Here is a 19,356-nt window from a genome sequence, read left to right on the forward strand (position 1 = left end):
GGGTGCAATTTTGAGCTCCTTTTTTACAACTTAACAAAGTGCCAAAAAATGTTTAGAGTATCTTGGTAAATGCTCCAGTGATGGAGTGGATGTGGCATCTCTTCTCAACGTTGAAAAATACTATCTTCACCCTTATAGTCCTCTAACAATCCCAGCTTCTCAGGTTTAAGTCCAGTCACCTGTTTTCAATACTTTGTTTTCCAAATGTATGCTCCAGTAGGCGTTCTCTGCAATCATTGGGATGACTCTCTTCTCTGGGTCCTGATACTGAGAACATAAACTTTGATGACACATGGCTAAAACATGGCTTTTGTCTCTGTCTCATAAAACAACTCCCTTACATCCTTGTGACATTTGACATGTTACAAAAAGCACAATCAACAAACATTTAGGTGTTTGAATTGTTACTGGTTTTGACTTTTCAAATTATGTTTTGCGGTTGGACCTTCAGCACTTATAGCACGTCGGGCGCACCGATTGGTGTCACCTTGTTAGTCAGTATGTGTTACATCCTGGATGCTATGACGTTTAGTGTAGGAACCATGACGTTTAACAAATACTGACTCCCAAATGAGATGCTGCTTTCTTGGGCTGTAGCAAGCTCGTACATCTCTGGAACACTGTAAGTTGGCGCCGGAGAAGATGGCAGACGTTTTACGTGCCCCCAGCCGATTGTTTTTGTTTGTTTGTTTATTTGAGTTGTTTGTAATACATTTCTTTATTTATTTTGTACATAATGTTGCCTCTACCGTCTCTTATGACCGAAAACAACTTCTAGACATCAGGAATGCGATTACTCACCACTGTAACGTCTGCTTCCAACTCAAACTCTCAAACACATAGATACCCTGAACGCAGCTCAGTCTCCAGATCCCAATCACCTGAATTCTGATCAACTGTTCACACACCTGTATGTCATTTACACACACTATTTAGGTCAGTTCTTTGCACCCCATCATTGTGAGGTATTGTTTGTTTTGATACACCTTTCTATTCGGAGCTTAGTTTTTTTCCCATATTAGTCCTCCCGTGTACCGTTACCTTTTTGGAGCCCCTGTGTATGACCTTCTGCCTGCCCCTGGACCCAGCAACCTGCCTCCTCCTGTGGTCTTTTACAATTAAACACCTGCTGCGCCCTACACATTAAACCAGCACTCTGTCTCCCATCATATTCATGACAACCATGGACTAGCAGAATCCTTTTTTTCCTTTCACGACTCTGACCAGAATGTCATGACGTTGCCCTCTCTCTGGGAACAGGGAGCACAGTTGACCCCCTCCCCATGCACCATCCCCCTACCTACCTCTCCCCTACCCAGGCCCTGTGAAGTCAGTCGTAAAATTCTAAAGGAGAATGTCCTGCCGCATGGCCCAGTTGAGACAGAGAGGGGTTTCATAGAGAGACAAAGGAAATTCTTCCAACTCACAGAATTGGGGAACCGAACGACATTTATGTTCTGGAGAAGGTATAAAAGATCGGTGAAGAATCCAGCTACGAACTGGTCCGCTTGGTACAATTTTGTGATACTCAGTGGAGACAATAGTACCATATTACAATACTAAGGTTTATATAAAAGCCTCAGCTATGGGACTTGCATCTAAATGGTTGTATACAATGATTTAATAAGATTAAAGCTATTTGGAATATGTTGAGAGGCTATGTACTGATGTTAATGTGATAGAATTGTGTTTCTGTTCAAAGCTTAACTCAGTCATTGGCACGCCCCCAGGGACACAGACAAGACCTGGCGTCATGAGACAGCCTTTTTCTGTCATTCCGAATAAAACCCCCACCCAGGGTTACTTTCTTCAGACCAGGCCTCCACTCCATTACGAGTTGGCCAATAGGTTTGACCCTGCATCCCTGTACTTAACTTTAACCATACCACATGGTTAAACTTTTAGACTATCGATACCGACAGAATAATAACAAGTCTTTGATATTAATTAATAGTCTGCAGCTAGAAATTCTATCATTGAACGCGAAGACCGACGAAACATCCATTCTATAACGACATTAATTAATGTCGCTTTGAAAGATCCATTCTAACCGAGTGAGAGAGAACGCGGACAAAAACTCTGACACACTGAGCGTAAATATATATTGATTGCAATTGTTCCCGAATGAGTGAGCGTTCATGTGCAAAGGAATAGCATATCAATTGTTAATATTTATCAACTCTGTAGGGTCTTCTCAGCTGCCCTTTATGACCCTTTGTTTTAACAAGACACCAGCCATGCCTGTTTAGCCCACTAGGGCACATTACTCTACCAATTCTTTGTGACGATAATTACTGTTTGTATACTTTCTGTGAATTACTTTGTTTAGTAAATAAATGATTTTAACCTGTTAGGGCTAGGGGGCAGTATTGACACAGCTGGATAAAAAACGTACCCGATTTAACCTCTATGGGCTAGGTGGGACGCTAGCGTCCCCCCCGTGGTGCACTCCATCAACAGCAGGTGCATTTCAAGAGCGGCAAATTTGAATCCAAATAAATGTCAAAATTCAAATTTTTCAAACATACAACTATTTTACACCCTTTGAAAGATAAACATCTCCTTAATCTAACCACGTTTTACGATTTCAAAAAGGTTTTACGGCAAAAGCATAAATTTAGAGTATGTTAGGACAGTACATTTACAAGAGTTGTGTGTAATGTTTTGTCAATTCAAAGACAGGGTCACCAAAACCATAAAACCAGCTAAAATGATGCACTAACTTTTTACAATCTCCATCAGATGACACTCCTAGGACATTATGTTAGACAATGCATGCATTTTTAGTTCTATCAAGTTCATATTTATATCCAAAAACAGCGTTTTACTATGGCATTTATGTTGAGGAAATCGTTTCCCTCCAATAACCGGCAGTCAAGTCAACACCACAAATTAAATAATTAAAATTAGAAAACATTGGTAAAATATTATATTGTCATTTAAAGAATTATAGATTTACATCTCTTGAACGCAATCAACTTGCCAGATTTAAAAATAACCTTACTGGGAAATCACACTTTGCAATAATCTGAGCACTGCGCCCAGAAAAATACGCGTTGCGATACAGACTAGCCGCCATGTTGGGGAGATCTAAAATCGAAAATACTATGTAAATAATCCATTACCTTTGATTCTCTTCATCAGATGTCACTTCCAGGTATCACAGGTCCATAACGAATGTAGTTTTTTCAAAAAAGCTCATCATTTATGTCCAAAAATCTCCGTCTTGTTAGCACATGATCTAAGCCCGCCGGACTTCACTTCATGAACGAGGGGAAAAAATATATTTGGTTCGTTCAAACATGTCAAACGTTGTATAGCATAAATCATTAGGGCCTTTTTTAACCAGAACATGAATAATATTCAAGGTGGACGAATGCATTCTCTTTTATAACGTATTGGAACGAGGGTACCCAACATGAACTCGCGCCAGAGTCTAATCGGCCATCACCGTTCCATGGCTCTTGTTCGGTCAGATCTCACAGCAAAAGACTCAAAACACTTTGTAAAGGCTGGTGACATCTAGTGGAAGCAATAGGAAGTGCCAAAACATTAATCAACCCCTGTGTGTTTCAATGGCATATGCTTAAAGGTAATTCAACACATCAGGTATCCACTTCCTGTCAGAAAATGTGTCAGGGTTTTGCCTGCCAAATAGCCCATAGAGGTTAAGCAAACCACCATAGTCCCTGTGCCCAAGAACACTAAGGTAACCTGCCTAATTGACTACCAACCCGTAGCACTCACATCTGTAGCCATGAAGTGCTTTGAAAGGCTGGTCATGCTTCACATCAACACCATCATCCCAGAAACCCTAGACCCACCCCAATTTACATACCGCCCAACAGATCCACAGATGATGCACTCTCTATTGCACTCCACACTGCCCTTTCCCACCTGGACAAAAGGAACACCTATGTGAGAATGCTATTCATTGACTACAGCTCAGCGTTCAAAACCATAGTGCCCTCAAAGTGCATCAATAAGCTAAGGACCCTGGGACTAAACACCGCCCTCTGCAACTGGATCCTGGACTTCCTGACAGGCCGCCCCCAGGTGGTAAGGGTAGTTAACAACACATCCGCCACACTGATCCTCAACACAGGGGCCCTTCAGGGGTGCTTGCTCAGTCCCCTCCTGTACTCCCTGTTCACTCATGACTCCAACACCATCATTACATTTTCCGATGACACAACAGTGGTAGGCCCGATCACCGACAATGACGAGACAGGCCTGTAGGGAGGAGGTCAGAGACCTGGCCGTGTGGTGCCAGGACAACAACCTCTCCTCAACGTGATCAAGACAAAGGAGATGATTGTGGACTACAGGAAAAAGAGGACTGAGAACACCCCCATTCTCATCATCGGGGCTGCAGTGGAGCATGTTGAGAGCTTCAAGTTCCTTGGTGTCCACAACACCAAGAAGCAAACATGGTCCAGGCACACCAAGATAGTCATGAAGAGGGCACGCCAAACCTCAAAAGGTTCTACGGCACGCCAAATCCTCAAAAGGTTCAACAGCTGCACCATCAAGAGCATCCTTACTGGTTGCATCACTGCCTGGTATGGCAACTGCTCAGCCTCCGACCGCAAGGCACTACACAGGGTAGTGCGAACGGCCCAGTACGTGACTGGGGTAAAGCTTCCTGCCATGCAGGACCTCTATACCAGGTGGTGTTATAGGAAGGCCCTAAAAATTGTCATAGACTCCAGCCGGTCTAGTCATAGACTGTTATCTCTGCTCCCACATGGCAAGCGGTCCCGTAGTGCCAAGTCTAGGTCCAAGAGACTTCTAAACAGCTTCTACCCCAAGCCATAAGACTCCTGAACATCTAGTCAAATGGCTACCCAGACTATTTGCAGTGCCCCCCCTCTTTACACCACTGCTACTCTCTGTTGTCATCTGTTATAGTCACTTTATTTACTCTACCTACATGTACATATTACCTCAACTAACCAGTGCCCCCGCACATTGACTCTGTATCGGTACCCCCCCTGTATATTGTCTCGCTATTGTTATTTTACTGCTGCTCTTTAAACAGAGTTGGGACCACACACCTACTCCACTGAATAGCAGGCTAGTGACTGCTTTGCAAAAATTGCAGTTAGCCACTGATTCCTTCCAAACCACTTATTGTTGAATTTGCAATTTCCAACTTCTTGTGTAATGTTTATTTCCAATGGCCGATGAGCACGATACATTTTATCTATAATTTCTCTTAATTTTTTGTCTTCATATGACAAGGACTAACATTTATTTGCCAGTAGATTGTTGACATGATTCATGATGATGACTGCTAGCTAAGATTTTGAAAGTATGATGTCCCAATTAAAGCTATTGTAGATATAAGGTTATTTGAAGTCATTTTGTGTCATTTTGTCATCTGTGGCCAATGACCTTGAGCCTTCATGGATGGGCACTTCTAATGTATCTCTATGGCAGCACTTGATTTTTGAACTCTGCCTTACTCAAGAAAGCAAAAAAAAGAAACCATGTTTGTATGCGGCTTTATTAACTCAATGATTTAGATTATTTTTTTTTTACATTGTTTGATATACGCCAGGGTTGTGGGTTCGATTCCCACGGGGGGCCAGTACAAAAAAAAATAAAAATGCAGGAAATGAAAATGAAATGTATGTATTCACTACTGTAAGTCGCTCTGGATAAGAGCGTCTGCTAAATGACTAAAATGTAAAAAAAAATGTATTAATGCCAAAATAACATGCAAAACAGGCAATCCCAAAAATGACATTTTTAAAGAACAATGAGGAGTAATGCATTTACTATCCACACATCCTATGCATTTCCTTTCAGTGGAAAACAATTATTGGCATGTTTGGGATTATTGGCATGTCTGTCATTCAGGTTATCAATTCCTATTTACCATGCAGGAACTGATACATCCAACCTTCCCCCTTAGCTACAAACCCCAAAATGGTTGTTGACATAATATGCTTCTTTGCTGACAGTATCTCACCTTCTTGTAAAATGTCACTTGACACCTCTTTAGTTGAAAGCTTTCCTCCTACGACGATGGAAATGACCTCTAGAGACAGAGATTAGCCATGTCTTGTCAAAGTTTAGGTCTTAAGTATCAATAGAAAGATGTAGGGCTATGGGAAAGGTAACATTGGGTTTGGTCTACGTCAGGTAAGAAAAGCAGGTGAGTTTGGGGTTAGTTGGCTTGTCTTCCTCTTATGTAGTAAAGTGGATCCAGAGACTGGAAGATAAAATCAGGTGTTGCGTCTTTAACCGTGAGCCCTCTCATACCTGTGGCTTAAAACAAAGGTGTGTGTGTGTGTGTGTGTGTGTGTGTGTGTGTGTGTGTGTGTGTGTGTGTGTGTGTGTGTGTGTGTGTGTGTGTGTGTGTGTGTGTGTGTGTGTGTGTGTGTGTGTGTGTGTGTGTGTGTGTGTGTGTGTGTGTGTGTGTGTGTGTGTGTGTGTGTGTGTGTGTGTGTGTGTGTGTGTGTGTGTGTGTGTGTGTGTGTGTGTGTGTGTGTGTGTGTGTGTGTGTGTGTGTGTGTGTGTGTGTGTGTGTGTGTGTGTGTGTGTGTGTGTGTGTGTGTGTGTGTGTGTGTGTGTGTGTGTGTGTGTGTGTGTGTGTGTGTGTGTGTGTGTGTGTGTGTGTGTGTGTGTGTGTGTGTGTGTGTGTGTGTGTGTGTGTGTGTGTGTGTGTGTGTGTGTGTGTGTGTGTGTGTGTGTGTGTGTGTGTGTGTGTGTGTGTGTGTGTGTGTGTGTGTGTGTGTGTGTGTGTGTGTGTGTGTGTGTGTGTGTGTGTGTGTGTGTGTGTGTGTGTGTGTGTGTGTGTGTGTGTGTGTGTGTGTGTGTGTGTGTGTGTGTGTGTGTGTGTGTGTGTGTGTGTGTGTGTGTGTGTGTGTGTGTGTGTGTGTGTGTGTGTGTGTGTGTGTGTGTGTGTGTGTGTGTGTGTGTGTGTGTGTGTGTGTGTGTGTGTGTGTGTGTGTGTGTGTGTGTGTGTGTGTGTGTGTGTGTGTGTGTGTGTGTGTGTGTGTGTGTGTGTGTGTGTGTGTGTGTGTGTGTGTGTGTGTGTGTGTGTGTGTGTGTGTGTGTGTGTGTGTGTGTGTGTGTGTGTGTGTGTGTGTGTGTGTGTGTGTGTGTGTGTGTGTGTGTGTGTGTGTGTGTGTGTGTGTGTGTGTGTGTGTGTGTGTGTGTGTGTGTGTGTGTGTGTGTGTGTGTGTGTGTGTGTGTGTGTGTGTGTGTGTGTGTGTTTGTTTTCCCCTTGCAATTTAAGATCATGAGACTTGAGGTATGTTCGTGTGTAGCCATGTCATCTACGGAAAGGCGAGACTCACAAACACGATGGTGGTCTCCGTTTTGCTGTACGACCCCACAAGGTTCACGGGACTCATCTGAAGGTAACCATACAAACACATGGAAGTACAGTATGGAGGTAGTTTGGTGGGGTTAAATATATAATCTATATACAGTATGCATCCTTATTTCGACACCAAACCTACCACTAGTGGGCGTGGCCAAAGTGCTCTATTTTCATGTCATCCATCACATGTAAACACCTGAAACTTGGTAAACGACATTGGTACTTGGACTGGAACTGGTGCTATGGTCAGATGACATGAACATAGACCTCTGAGTGGCAAGATTATTTGTTCACATGCTTTCATTCAGGCTCAACAAATAAAAGTGATATGAAGGGATAGGAGATACAGTATTGTCATTGGCTCTGATGATGTATGTTACATATTTTCTTCACCAAGTTGTAAGATATAGAAGATACTGTACATTCTGTATCTTCATTTACAAGTTACAGTAATGTCTTATTCCTTTATTTAAATGTTTGACATTTACGTTATCCTGTACTTCTACCTTTGTTTCATCTCTCATTTGATTAAAAAAAGAGTTTACACTATTGCAAACAAGCAGTAACTCATCGAACCACTGTCTTTTTCTCTCTTTGGTTGAGAACGTCAGGTTACGTTTTAATTTACATGTGATTTACGGGTTCACATTTCATTGGTTGTAGATTCAGTGCTGTATTGTACCTTACGGCACCAGCATCATGTGGTAAACAATCACCACACTGGTTTAATGATTTCCAACTCCTATGACTCACGAACCTGATCCACCTGTAAGTTAGGTTTACCCTTCAGCTCTGATTATGACCTGCTCATTGGCACTGACCCAAGACCCATGATGATGTTGTTAAGGTGTGCCCTTACAAAGCAAACGTTCAAATTCTGTGAGAAACCCTTCATTACAAAGTTGGAAAAAATGAATGTCTATGGTCAAACTACTGTAAGCAGAAAATACCCCATACCTACTGTAAAAAATGGTGGTGGATCTGTGATATTATGGGTCTATTTTGCTTCCACTGGTCTTGGGGCCCTTGAGTCGATGTCCGCGCCCTTCTGAAAATCAAATTAACACAATACAGAAATCCCCATAAAAACCTGTCAGTTTAAGCTAGAGATATGTTTTTTTTTGCATTGGATGAGTCTCAATCCACTGTATCCACCAATATCGCACTTCCGCAGGGTGACAGAGCTACAGCATTGTTTGTCAAACCATGACACATCCCGAAAATCGGCCTACAAACTATTATGACCCCTCTATGGAAACATGATACTCTCACAAACACAATGGTGTTCTCTTTTGGTTTGTTTTTGCTCTACAACCACCATAAGCATCTTGGGACTCCTTTGAAGTTGGTACAGCCTATATGCCAACTTCTGTCTGTTGCGTCCAAAGAGTTTGGGCTGCACACTAATATGACCCCTCTGTGGAAAGATTGTTTTGCTCTAGGACGCCCACAGGCCTCACAAGACTTGTCTAAAGGTCCCCTGGTACCAGTTGAAAACATTTATGGAAGACAATATGAAGACTGTTTAAAAATAAGGGGTTAAATGCATGTAAAAAAATATATAATTTTTTTTTTTCCTGGTCTGGTAGTTAAAATGACTAAATGGTGAGCCTATCATTATCTGATGTATTGGTGACTAAACTAAATGTTCTCATCGTATTTCATGGACAACAGATTTTTCATGAATGACTCTGGTGTGAAAGATGTGTGAAACCGCAATGAATGCGCAATTTAAGGTTCTGAACATAAGATAGGGGTCATTACAAGTGTAATCAGTTTAGAGTTTTGTACTTAGAGTTTTTAAAATTCACCACATACTTGTGAAAATACCACCACTCCTAAAAGCTAGACAGAATTGAACCACATCAGGCTGCCATTCTGTTTGAACAAACAGGAAAGCCCACTCCTCTTCCTTGACACGGAGGTTTTCTGAAGAGAGAGTGTCAGTAAGTATTATTTGACTTTGACAGGTACAAGCTGACTAGAGAGAGAGAGAGAGAGAGAGAGAGAGAGGACTAGATCACCTTTAATTCTTGTGGTAAATCTTGATTCAGTTTTAAGGCCACTGTCATGTTGCTGAACAGGTGGGACTGCATTGTTGTAGGGCATCAGAAGATCTAAACACCCAATCCTTCTGTCTCAACTACTATCCACCTTAGCCTGGTCGCCGGATCTGTTTGTGCTTTGACCAACCCTTATGACATTTACTGTCATGTGATCCAGCAGTTGGTTAGGCACAAGGCTATATCCAACTTATGGCATACACTAGTTCATTTTATATATTTTTACAATAATATTTGAATAGTTTTGGGTTCAAGCTGGATGCCAAAGAATTAGTTAGGGGGGGTGTTCAGGTCCTTCTTGTGCATAATCAATGTTGGCACACTATTAACTCGACAGACCTCATGTTATTGTAAACAAACCGAGAAATGGCAAAGCTCTTTCCTGCCTTTTAGCATACCTATGGTCATATGCAGTCGTGTGTGTGTGTGTGTGTTCCAGTGTCAAACCTCACTAAAGTCATAGTCACACTGCTTCGTGAGTATGACCCTAATGTGTTTATGTAACCTTTATTTTTACAAGTAGTCATGCTGAAAACAAGGTCTCTTTATGCAGATGAGCGCTGTGATTACAAAGATACCCACATCAAATATAATATGCAATGCAAATACTGGTAGCCATGTTACTTAACACTCTGTGCTTGCCTACAACAAGGAAGAATGCAGATACTATTCACACATCCTACGCATTTGCTTTCAGTGGAAGAATTGTGCTATTCATCATTGTTGTTATTATTAGCATGTTTGGGACACTTATTGTCAGTCAAGTTATTCAATTCATATTGACCATTCATCCAACCTTCTCTGATATTAAAATAGTTGTTTGATGATACAGTGTTTTTAAGCTACAATAGTCGTCATAGGTAGCTGTATTCAGTCCTATTTGTAAGATAACTGTTTGTAACATACATGTAGACCCAACCTATGGCTTTACTAGGGCTGCATCTGAAATGACATGCTATTCCCTATTTAGTGCACTACTTTGATAGGGCTCTTGTCAAAAGTAGTGCACTGTACAGAGATGTGGGCTTTCCCCTTACGTTCCAAGAAAACCAAAAATTGTCACTCAAAAAAAAAGGGGGAAGTAACAAAGAGTCATTGACAACAACTAAAATGAAACAGGTGTGGTTTTAGTAGGGGTTCTGAAAGACACTCATGGGAGTGTCCACTGAAAGTTGACTGGCAACAACAGAATTTTGTCACGGAGGGATAAGCAATTGTTTTTGAGGTATTGGCTGAGCTGTCTTAGGCTAATGGTGTTGCTTCCATGCAAATAGTTGGCAAAACATGTGCTCAAATGAGTGACTCCCTGAACACACCGACACGTGTCACCGACAAAGTAGTGTTAACATGCAAGGCCGTAGCATTGTTTGTTCTGTCTTTGGTTACTACTGCCTGTGCCTGTGAATTTATTAGCACTCTAATACCCCAAAACTCTGTGGTTTTATTAGTACTCTAATAACCCACAACTCTCTGTGATTTTATTAGTACTCTAAAACCCCACAACTCTCTGTGGTTTTATTAGTACTCTAATTGTCACGTCCTGACCATAGTAAGATATTATTTTCTATGGTAGAGTTGGTCAGGGCGTGACAGGGGGAGTTTTGTGTTTTTCTATGTTTTGAATTTCTATGTTTGAGTTCTAGTTTTTCTATTTCTATGTTGTTGTTTTTTGGGATGATCTCCAATTAGAGGCAGCTGGTCCTCGTTGTCTCTAATTGGAGATCATACTTAAGTAGGTTTTTTTTCCACCTGTGTTTGTGTGTAGTTGTATTCTGTTTAGTCTATGTACCTGACAGAACTGTGCGCTTTCGTTTTTCTCTTTGTTATTTTGTCTTTAGTGTTTTTGAGTTAAAATAAATTTCATCATGAGCACTCAACACGCTGCGCTAAGGTCCCCTCTCTACGACAGTCGTTACAGAACTACCCACCACAAAAGGACCAAGCAGCGTGGAAAGGAATGGACCTGAGAATAAATTCTGGACGGAAAAGGACCCTGGAGTCAGGCTGGGGAGTATTGCCGCCCGAGGGAGGAGATTGAGGCAGCAAAAGCAGAGCTGCGTTATTATGAGGCACTGTACCAACCACGAGGCAAGTGCGAGAGACAGCCCCCCCCCCAAAAAAATGGGGGGGGAGGGGGGCACACGGGGAGATTGGCAGAGTCAGGTTGGAGACCTGAGCCAACTCCCGGTGCTTACTGTGGGGGGCGAGTGATCGATCGAGCAAGCACCATGTTATGCGGGGATGCGCACTGTGTCGCCAGTGCGCAGTTAAAGCCCGGTGCGCTCGGTGCAAGCTTCCCACAGTTGTCGTGCTAGAGTTGGCATTCAGCCAGGAAGGAGTGTGCCTGCTCAGCGTTCCTGGTCTCCAGTGCGTCTCTTCGGCCCAAGTTATCCTGCGCCAGCTCTACGCACGGTACCCCCAGTTCGCCAACACAAACCTGTGTGACCTGCTTGCTGAGCTACGGGGGTTATCCAGCCAGGACGGGTTGTGCCAGCCATAAGCTCCAGACCTCCAGTGCGCCTCCACAGCCCAGTATACCCTGTGCCTGCTCTGCGCACCCGGCCTCCAGCGACGTTCCCTAGTCCAGAACTCCCAGTGATGTTCCCTAGTCCGGTGAGACCTATTCCAGCTCCACGAAAGAAGCCTCCAGTGATGATCTATGGTCCAAAGCCTGTAGAGATGATCCATGGCACGAAGCCTCCAGTGATGATCCATGGCCTGGAGCCTGTAAGGGATGATCCATGGCACGAAGCCTCCAGAGATAGTCCATGGCGCGAAGCCTTCAGAGATAATCCATGGCCCGGAGCCTGTAGGGATGATCCATGGCCCGGAGCCTGTAGGGATGATCCATGGCCCGGAGCCTGTAGGGATGATCCATGGCCCGAAGCCTGTAGGGATGATCCATGGTGCGGAGCCTGCAGCGACGGTCCCCGGCGCGATGCCTCCAGCGACGCTCCCCAGTCCGGAGCCTCCAGCGACGCTCCCCAGTCCGGAGCCTAAAGTGAACCTCCTGAGAAGGCCTGCAGTCCAGTGTCTTCAGCGACGGCCTGCAGCCCAGAGTCTTCAGCGACGGCCTGCAGCCCAGAGTCTTCAGCGACGGCCTTCAGCCCAGAGTCTTCAGCGACGGCCTGTAGCCCAGAACCTCCAGCGATGATCTACAGTCCGGTTCCTTCAACGACGATCCACGGTCCGGTGGTACAAAAGCAGAGGGATCAGCGGGTGGAGCGGGGGTTATGCCCCGGAGCCGCCTCCTCTGCTGGAGGATAAGGTTATGTGGACTGCGCTAGATCCACCATAAACAGTAGTTACCCACCCTACCCTCCCTTTTTGTTTTTGTTTATTAGTAGCATTCGGAGTCTGCACCTTTGGAGGGGGGTACTGTCATGTCCTGACCATAGTAAGATGTTATTTTCTATGGTAGAGTTGGTCAGGGCGTGACAGGGGGTGTTTTGTGTTTTCTATGTTTTGTATTTCTATGTTTAAGTTCTAGTTTTTCTATTTCTATGTTGTTGTTTTTTGGGATGATCTCCAATTAGAGGCAGCTGGTTCTCGTTGTCTCTAATTGGAGATCATACTTAAGTAGGGTTTTTTTCCACCTGTGTTTGTGGGTAGTTGTATTCTGTTTAGTCTATGTACATGACAGAACTGTGCGCTTTCATTTCTCTCTTTGTTATTTTGTCTTTAGTGTTTTTGAGTTAAAATACATTTCATCATGAGCACTCAACACGCTGCGCTTTGGTCCCCTCTCTACGACAGTCGTTACACTCATATCCCACAACTCTCTGTGGTTTTATTAGTACTCTAATACCCCACAACTCTCTGATTTTATTAGTACTCTAAAACCCCACAATTCTCTGGTTTTATTAGTACTCTAATACCTCAAACTATCTGATTTTATTTGACCATGGGGAAAACAGCTGATGCACAGAATGCAATGCAGATTATCTTCCATTGTTTGAGCAATTATTTAGCTTTAGCATTCTTTTACTTAGTGAAGATTTAGTTACTTTAATCTTTCACTTCTTCTATCCCACACAAATTGATCTGAGCGATGTGAGATGGAATGTTTTCCCCTTTTAGAAAAATCGACAAAAATATCTGTTTTGATTCTGTATATACCAATTACAGTAAAGTGAGACAATATCATCTGCTCTAATGATATATATAAACTAACATATTTCATTTTGTCATACTCATTTGTCATATTAATGTTTTGTCATATTCATATTGTAAAGTTATTTTCAAAATAAATAATAAAATTGCTTTAAATCCCAGACTGATTGAACTAAAATGTTAGAAATAGAAATATCTGTAATGATATGGTCAAACTAGATGTTACACTGGACAAGTAGATACAGGATTCACTGGGTCAATATCCATATTGTGTCAAGTATCTGGCTAACTAGCTTGCATTGTTGGTCAAAGTAAAGGTAAGGTTTTATGTGATGGGTGATTATTAAACTTGTCAAAACAACTACACACAAGCCAGTAGGTGGTAGTTGTTTCTCTCAATCCTAGTCATCAATAGATCTACAACCAGATACCAAATAAGAACTTGTATTTTTCACAAATCAACATGTTTTAAAACAAAAATGCATGTTTAATGTCACACATGATACACTACTGAAATAATGAATGTATAATATATTAATAACGAATATGGAACACAACGTTGATGCCTGGTTAGATGACAGCAAAGGATCATATGAATTAATCCACAATTCTTTATATTACTTAATCGAAAATGATTCACATAGCTTTATACCACAATAAGCTATTGACAAATGGGGTATGTGATGAATTGTGTATTTCTATGTTGCCGTGATGGGCAAAATTGTGATTGGATCTGCATCGTTGTTCCAGGGTGAGAAAAGTGGACGGACATCATGCTGATAACTTGGTCCATTGGTAAATGAGTAGATGAGTGAACCTTCTTCTGCACTAAAGAAAGTCACCTTCCTTTCCTGATAATCTAGATAGATACCGACTTTATCTGGAATACCTTTGTCAAGAACACGTTCTTTATCCTCCATGGCTTTAAGTCTTTGCCCATTGGATAGTCTGATTACCCAGAAGCCATTACTTGGACTGAAAGCCAACGGCCCCTTCCTGTTAGCCGTTGCCTTGGCAACGCCAAGCACCCAGTCATCCTTCTCCTTCACATTCACCTCCCAGTAAGTCTTCAAAGGACTTCCCATTTTGCCCAACACAAAAGGCTCTTCATTAAAACAGTTCTCAACGTTGATTTTTCTCTGTGGTGATTCATTAGTCCACTGTAGTGACTTCCCATCTATCTTCAGTTTAGGGTGAGCAGTGTCCACATCCAGAGTAACATTCACTGTGGAGAATAGGAAAACACATTTTTATTTACTCATAATTTTCATTGTAATTTAATATTCACTGATTTAAAGCTTAGTTATATAGGACATATAAAGTATTTTATTTTATTAGGTATTTTAATTGAGTTGAAAAACAGATTCTGTTGTCACAGCCCGTTACCTTCATGTGAGCGTGCTTGATTTATATCTGGAAAAAAATACATTTAAAAAAGTATAGCAATGAGAAATTCAATGTCTCACATGTCATATGAATATTATCTGAAATTACATTACCGAACTCTGCAGTCTTCTTCCTGGATCTTGCTGATGCATCTACAATTGCAGTGATAAACCAGAATGATGTATGGTACACAAAGGTAATAACTGGGAAAGATAATGTGTAACTAACAAAAATATACTGACTTAATGTTGCGTAAGATGGTGCAGTAGGGTAACTTGGTGCAAAGTTGGTGCTTACCCAGAATTTATACAGCATCATCTATATTAATGTACAATATTTCTCACCTTTCTTAGGAAATAGTTTGAGATGAGTTTCTGTCTGTAAAGGGTTTTCTTGCTCTGCAGTTGAGTCATAACCTTTAGATCACCAAAACAATAGAATTCTCCTTCAATAATGTAAATAAACACTCTTCATCTGAAATATTTTGTCAGACCCTTTAACTGCACATGCTTCCCCCCCCCCCCCCCCCCACCCCACACAAACACTTCATCCACTATGTATAACATCACACACTAAAATATTACATCCTGAAGAGTCAGAGATCATGTATTTAAATATACCAACTCATGATTGTCTTCTTTTGTAATAATGAGCAACTAAAAGTATTTACATGAAGAGATTAAAGGCTTACCCTTCTTTGTTGCATCCCCTGTGATCTGTGCTGTATGAAGTAATACAGTGTTGAATAATACATTTTCTTCTATGGAAAGACAAATATCCATCATAATCTTTCTATGCAGAGACGAAAACAAACTTACTTTGTTCTTCTGGTTTTGAACCATTACATCCTGTAAAATAAAGACAGAGTTATGGCTTATTTCGACCCAGTGGTATATGTACTATAGTTGTAATGAATATAGTAGTCAGCGGTAAATTCATGTATTTGGGGCTAATGATTTAGGTTTGTATATGCGAGCAGCTTTACCCATGGTGATGGTGGCTATTGCCATGGTGATGGTGGTTAAATGGTAACAGCAAACTGTCAAATATTCCCCAATACATCACATCATGTATTTAGGGCTAATGATTGAGGGCTGGATTCAATCTATACAAATTTAAAGGCAATGTTCAAGAATTCGCGGAGACTGCATTCACGGTAAATGCTGCATACCGTATGTCGGCTCAATCGGAAAATTACTTTCACATTTGAACAGGGATCTTCCATGATACAGATTGAATACAGCCCTTAAGTAACTATATCTGAGACAGCTTTACCCATGGTGATGGTGGCTAAATGGTAATAGCTAACAGTCATATAGTCCCAGAACAACTCTGTGTCTTGTCCTTCTCCAATACTCAGCCACGGCACCTATAAAGAAATGATCAGCCTTATTTCACGTTTGCTAAGCCTGATTCACAATGTTAACAAAAACTAAGAGACGAGTGTAAAGGAAACACGATGCCACAAAAAAGATGGAAAATGTCTTGAGTACAGAGGAAGGCAAACATTTTCTCTCCTTCATTTTTTAATTGGAGAAAGTAACTTGCAATGCCTCTGGTCAGTCTCAAACACAGACTCGTTATTGTGTTACCACCACAAGAAGTGGGTGATGCTGAATGGTTTTGTGATACACTCAACCCTGTGGTATTAAACATATTATAACTAACACCTCAAATTTATTGCACTTTATTTATAGTGTCTGTGCACACTTCATAACGGCATATGACACTGTTATTCCATTTAATGTAATAATGTGACACAGAGTTTGATAAATTCTATAACGCCCTATTATAACACTGGTACGTAGACACGTATGTAGCATGTAATAAGATATGAAATAAGTTGTCATGCAGACTGTGTAATAGCAGTCGTTATTAAAAGGTGACATAAGCGCATATGACAACAGAATGAACAGTCCTCTATAAAGGTGACATAAGTGCATATGACAACAGGATGAACAGTCCTCTATAAAGGTGACATAAGCGCATATGACAACAGGATGAACACTCCTCTATAACACCCATTATAACTCATTTTATAACATCTTATGCCGTTACTCATAACTATTTAAAACTACTCATTAAAGCTTATGACAAATGTTATGTGTTATACAGCTGTTATAAAGGCTTTATGAATATGTCAATAAGGACACCTACATTAAACTGTTACCTTTGGGACTCATTGGAACAAGCACTAAAAGTTACCAATTTGGTACAATTACTTGAAGTAAGTACCATAAAGTACCCATTGATACCTTATAATGTCCTAGCAAATGTGTAATTTATATACCCGTAAAATAAAGTACTACCGAAATAATTTCCTACTATGCTAGTTGAATTCCAGAGATATTTCAAGAAAGTGATTAGTTAGTTTTACAAAGGCAGTACTTCAGTTATCCTGTTGAAGGCTTGTCTTTCAGGGATATTTCAAGTTGTCTCATACCAAAATGATTATTGTTTAACCCACTAGTATAAAAGTTCAAAGATACAGTAATAAAACAATAACGGTGAATGGTTAGTCAGCGAGGGGAAGGGGGGAGAGAAAGAGAGAGAGCGAGAGAGAGAGAATCAAGGAAGATTAATTTCAGGACCTTATGGTGATTATTTTTTCAGACACTTACCTTGTGTATAAACGAATGTCCTGTTTTGTTGTATATTTACCACCTATAGTCTCAAATATTATTCATTCCAACTTCCCATTTACCAAATTGCTAATGCTAAAGGCTATTGAGTGGCCATAATTATGAAAACAGAAAGATTTGATAATGAGACAACATACTGCAGCTCCTCTAGTTAATGTGTAACCAGTCAATTGAACCTTCCAGCAAGAATCACGTAGGGAAACTGGGAAGGTCCAGGTTTTATCAAGACATCAGTATCTTAAGGCTTCCTCATTACTGTACTTTATAGGAAAGCTGCCTCTCCCCATGGCCAGTTTAGTTACTGCAAGTATTATATATTCTCTATGCAAGTGATTCGCAAACCTTTTGGTCCCACGACCCCATTTTGATATCTGAAAATTGTCACAACCCCAAACATGTAAAAAAACAAAAAACAAATAATTAACAGCCATTGTTAAAACATTTTTTTGGGGCTATGGCAGTCAATTGAAAAACATTCTAATAGTACTTCTGATTTCTGATTTTCTCAACTCACCATCACATATTTTAAGTGTGGGGGTATGACAGTGAATTGCAAATTAGACCGACATGATCATTGGCAATTTTAGCATGTAAAAATTGGTGGGGAATTGTATTTATTTTTATTTATGCATGGCAGCAAAGCCACTACATAACACTAAACAATACATTAATTGAAATATAATGGTGAGAAACCGTGCCCAAAAACTAGTAGGGCCTACATAAAGCTGTCCCAACAGCAGAATTTGAACAGCAGTACCAACACTTTTACCTCTGTTACACCTGGCTATCAGCAGAGAATTGTCTGGCAGCAAAACAGTTCATACAGCCTCATTTACTGCCTTTTAAAAAAGCATAGCTGATATGGCTGCCTTGCTAAACAGATGTGGTGTCTACTTGCAATTGAGATGTACAAACTATCGCATAAGGGGACAATGAGCGAGCTAGGACTGACGTGGTCAATATAACTATTTGTTCAGCACTTTTGAAATGTACAGCGACAGAATTCAGAACATGGGCCATTCTTACAGTATTCTCCCTGTACACCAAGTCAGAACCGTAGGATAAAATACGTGTGGTCTATAAGCAGACAATGAAAGCTCTTACAATATTTGATTATAGCATTTCTCTAAAACAGTCTATAGGCTGAATGTGCACCACCAAGTCAGAACAGTAGGCTAAGTTAAGAGGGGAAAAGGGAGCAAATTATTATAGTGAAGCACATGGGCTTCTAACAGCTTACTACACAACATACATTTAGTATTACTTTCTTAGCTACAGCACAGTATACCATATCTCCCTGGAATATTACATCCTTTATGCAGCAGCATACAAAACATTTTTGGACTCACCTTGTTGTGCTGTGCTCACTTGAACAGGAAGGTGGCACGGCGGTCCTTTATGGCAAATTTAGTCATCAGAGTCTGACATTCTCTGGATTTATGGTGCTTTCAAAACAATTGGGAACTCTGAAAAAAAAACTAGGTTGAATCGTGACGTCAGTGTTCTTCAGGTCAGAGCTCTAGAAAGAGGCCCGAGTTCCTGACTTGGAATTCCGAGTTGGATGACCGTTCAAAACATATTTTCCCAGCCGGACATCATTTTTTTTTGAGTTCCCAGTTGTCTTGAGCTCACTGAAGTCTGAGATTTCCCAGAAGTCATGCTGGAGTGACAGCATGGCGAATATTGACTGTTGATTATTTTTTTATATGTATTTTATTATAATTTTTCACCCCTTTTCTCCCCAATTTTGTGGTGTCCAATATGTAGTCACAGTCTTGTCCCATCACTGCAACTCCCATACGGACTCGGGAGAGGC

At 41.2% G+C, this 19,356-nt stretch overlaps 1 protein-coding gene across 1 annotated transcript; it reads right to left on the reverse strand.

Annotated features, from left to right (window-relative positions):
* Positions 1–13,974: 13,974 nt before the first annotated feature.
* LOC123738277 (zinc-binding protein A33) lies at positions 13,975–18,918 on the reverse strand. The gene is made up of 7 exons (XM_045713326.1): positions 18,890–18,918; positions 15,717–15,746; positions 15,590–15,619; positions 15,243–15,314; positions 15,012–15,050; positions 14,899–14,925; positions 13,975–14,737 (listed from the first exon to the last, which is right to left on the reverse strand). The coding sequence occupies exon 7, from the start codon at positions 14,595–14,597 to the stop codon at positions 14,211–14,213; it is 387 nt and encodes a 128-aa protein (XP_045569282.1). The 5' UTR covers positions 14,598–14,737; positions 14,899–14,925; positions 15,012–15,050; positions 15,243–15,314; positions 15,590–15,619; positions 15,717–15,746; positions 18,890–18,918; the 3' UTR covers positions 13,975–14,210.
* Positions 18,919–19,356: the final 438 nt, after the last annotated feature.

The sequence above is a fragment of the Salmo salar genome, unplaced genomic scaffold (assembly GCF_905237065.1).
Source record: "Salmo salar unplaced genomic scaffold, Ssal_v3.1, whole genome shotgun sequence".
NCBI classification, from domain to species: Eukaryota; Metazoa; Chordata; class Actinopteri; order Salmoniformes; family Salmonidae; genus Salmo; species Salmo salar.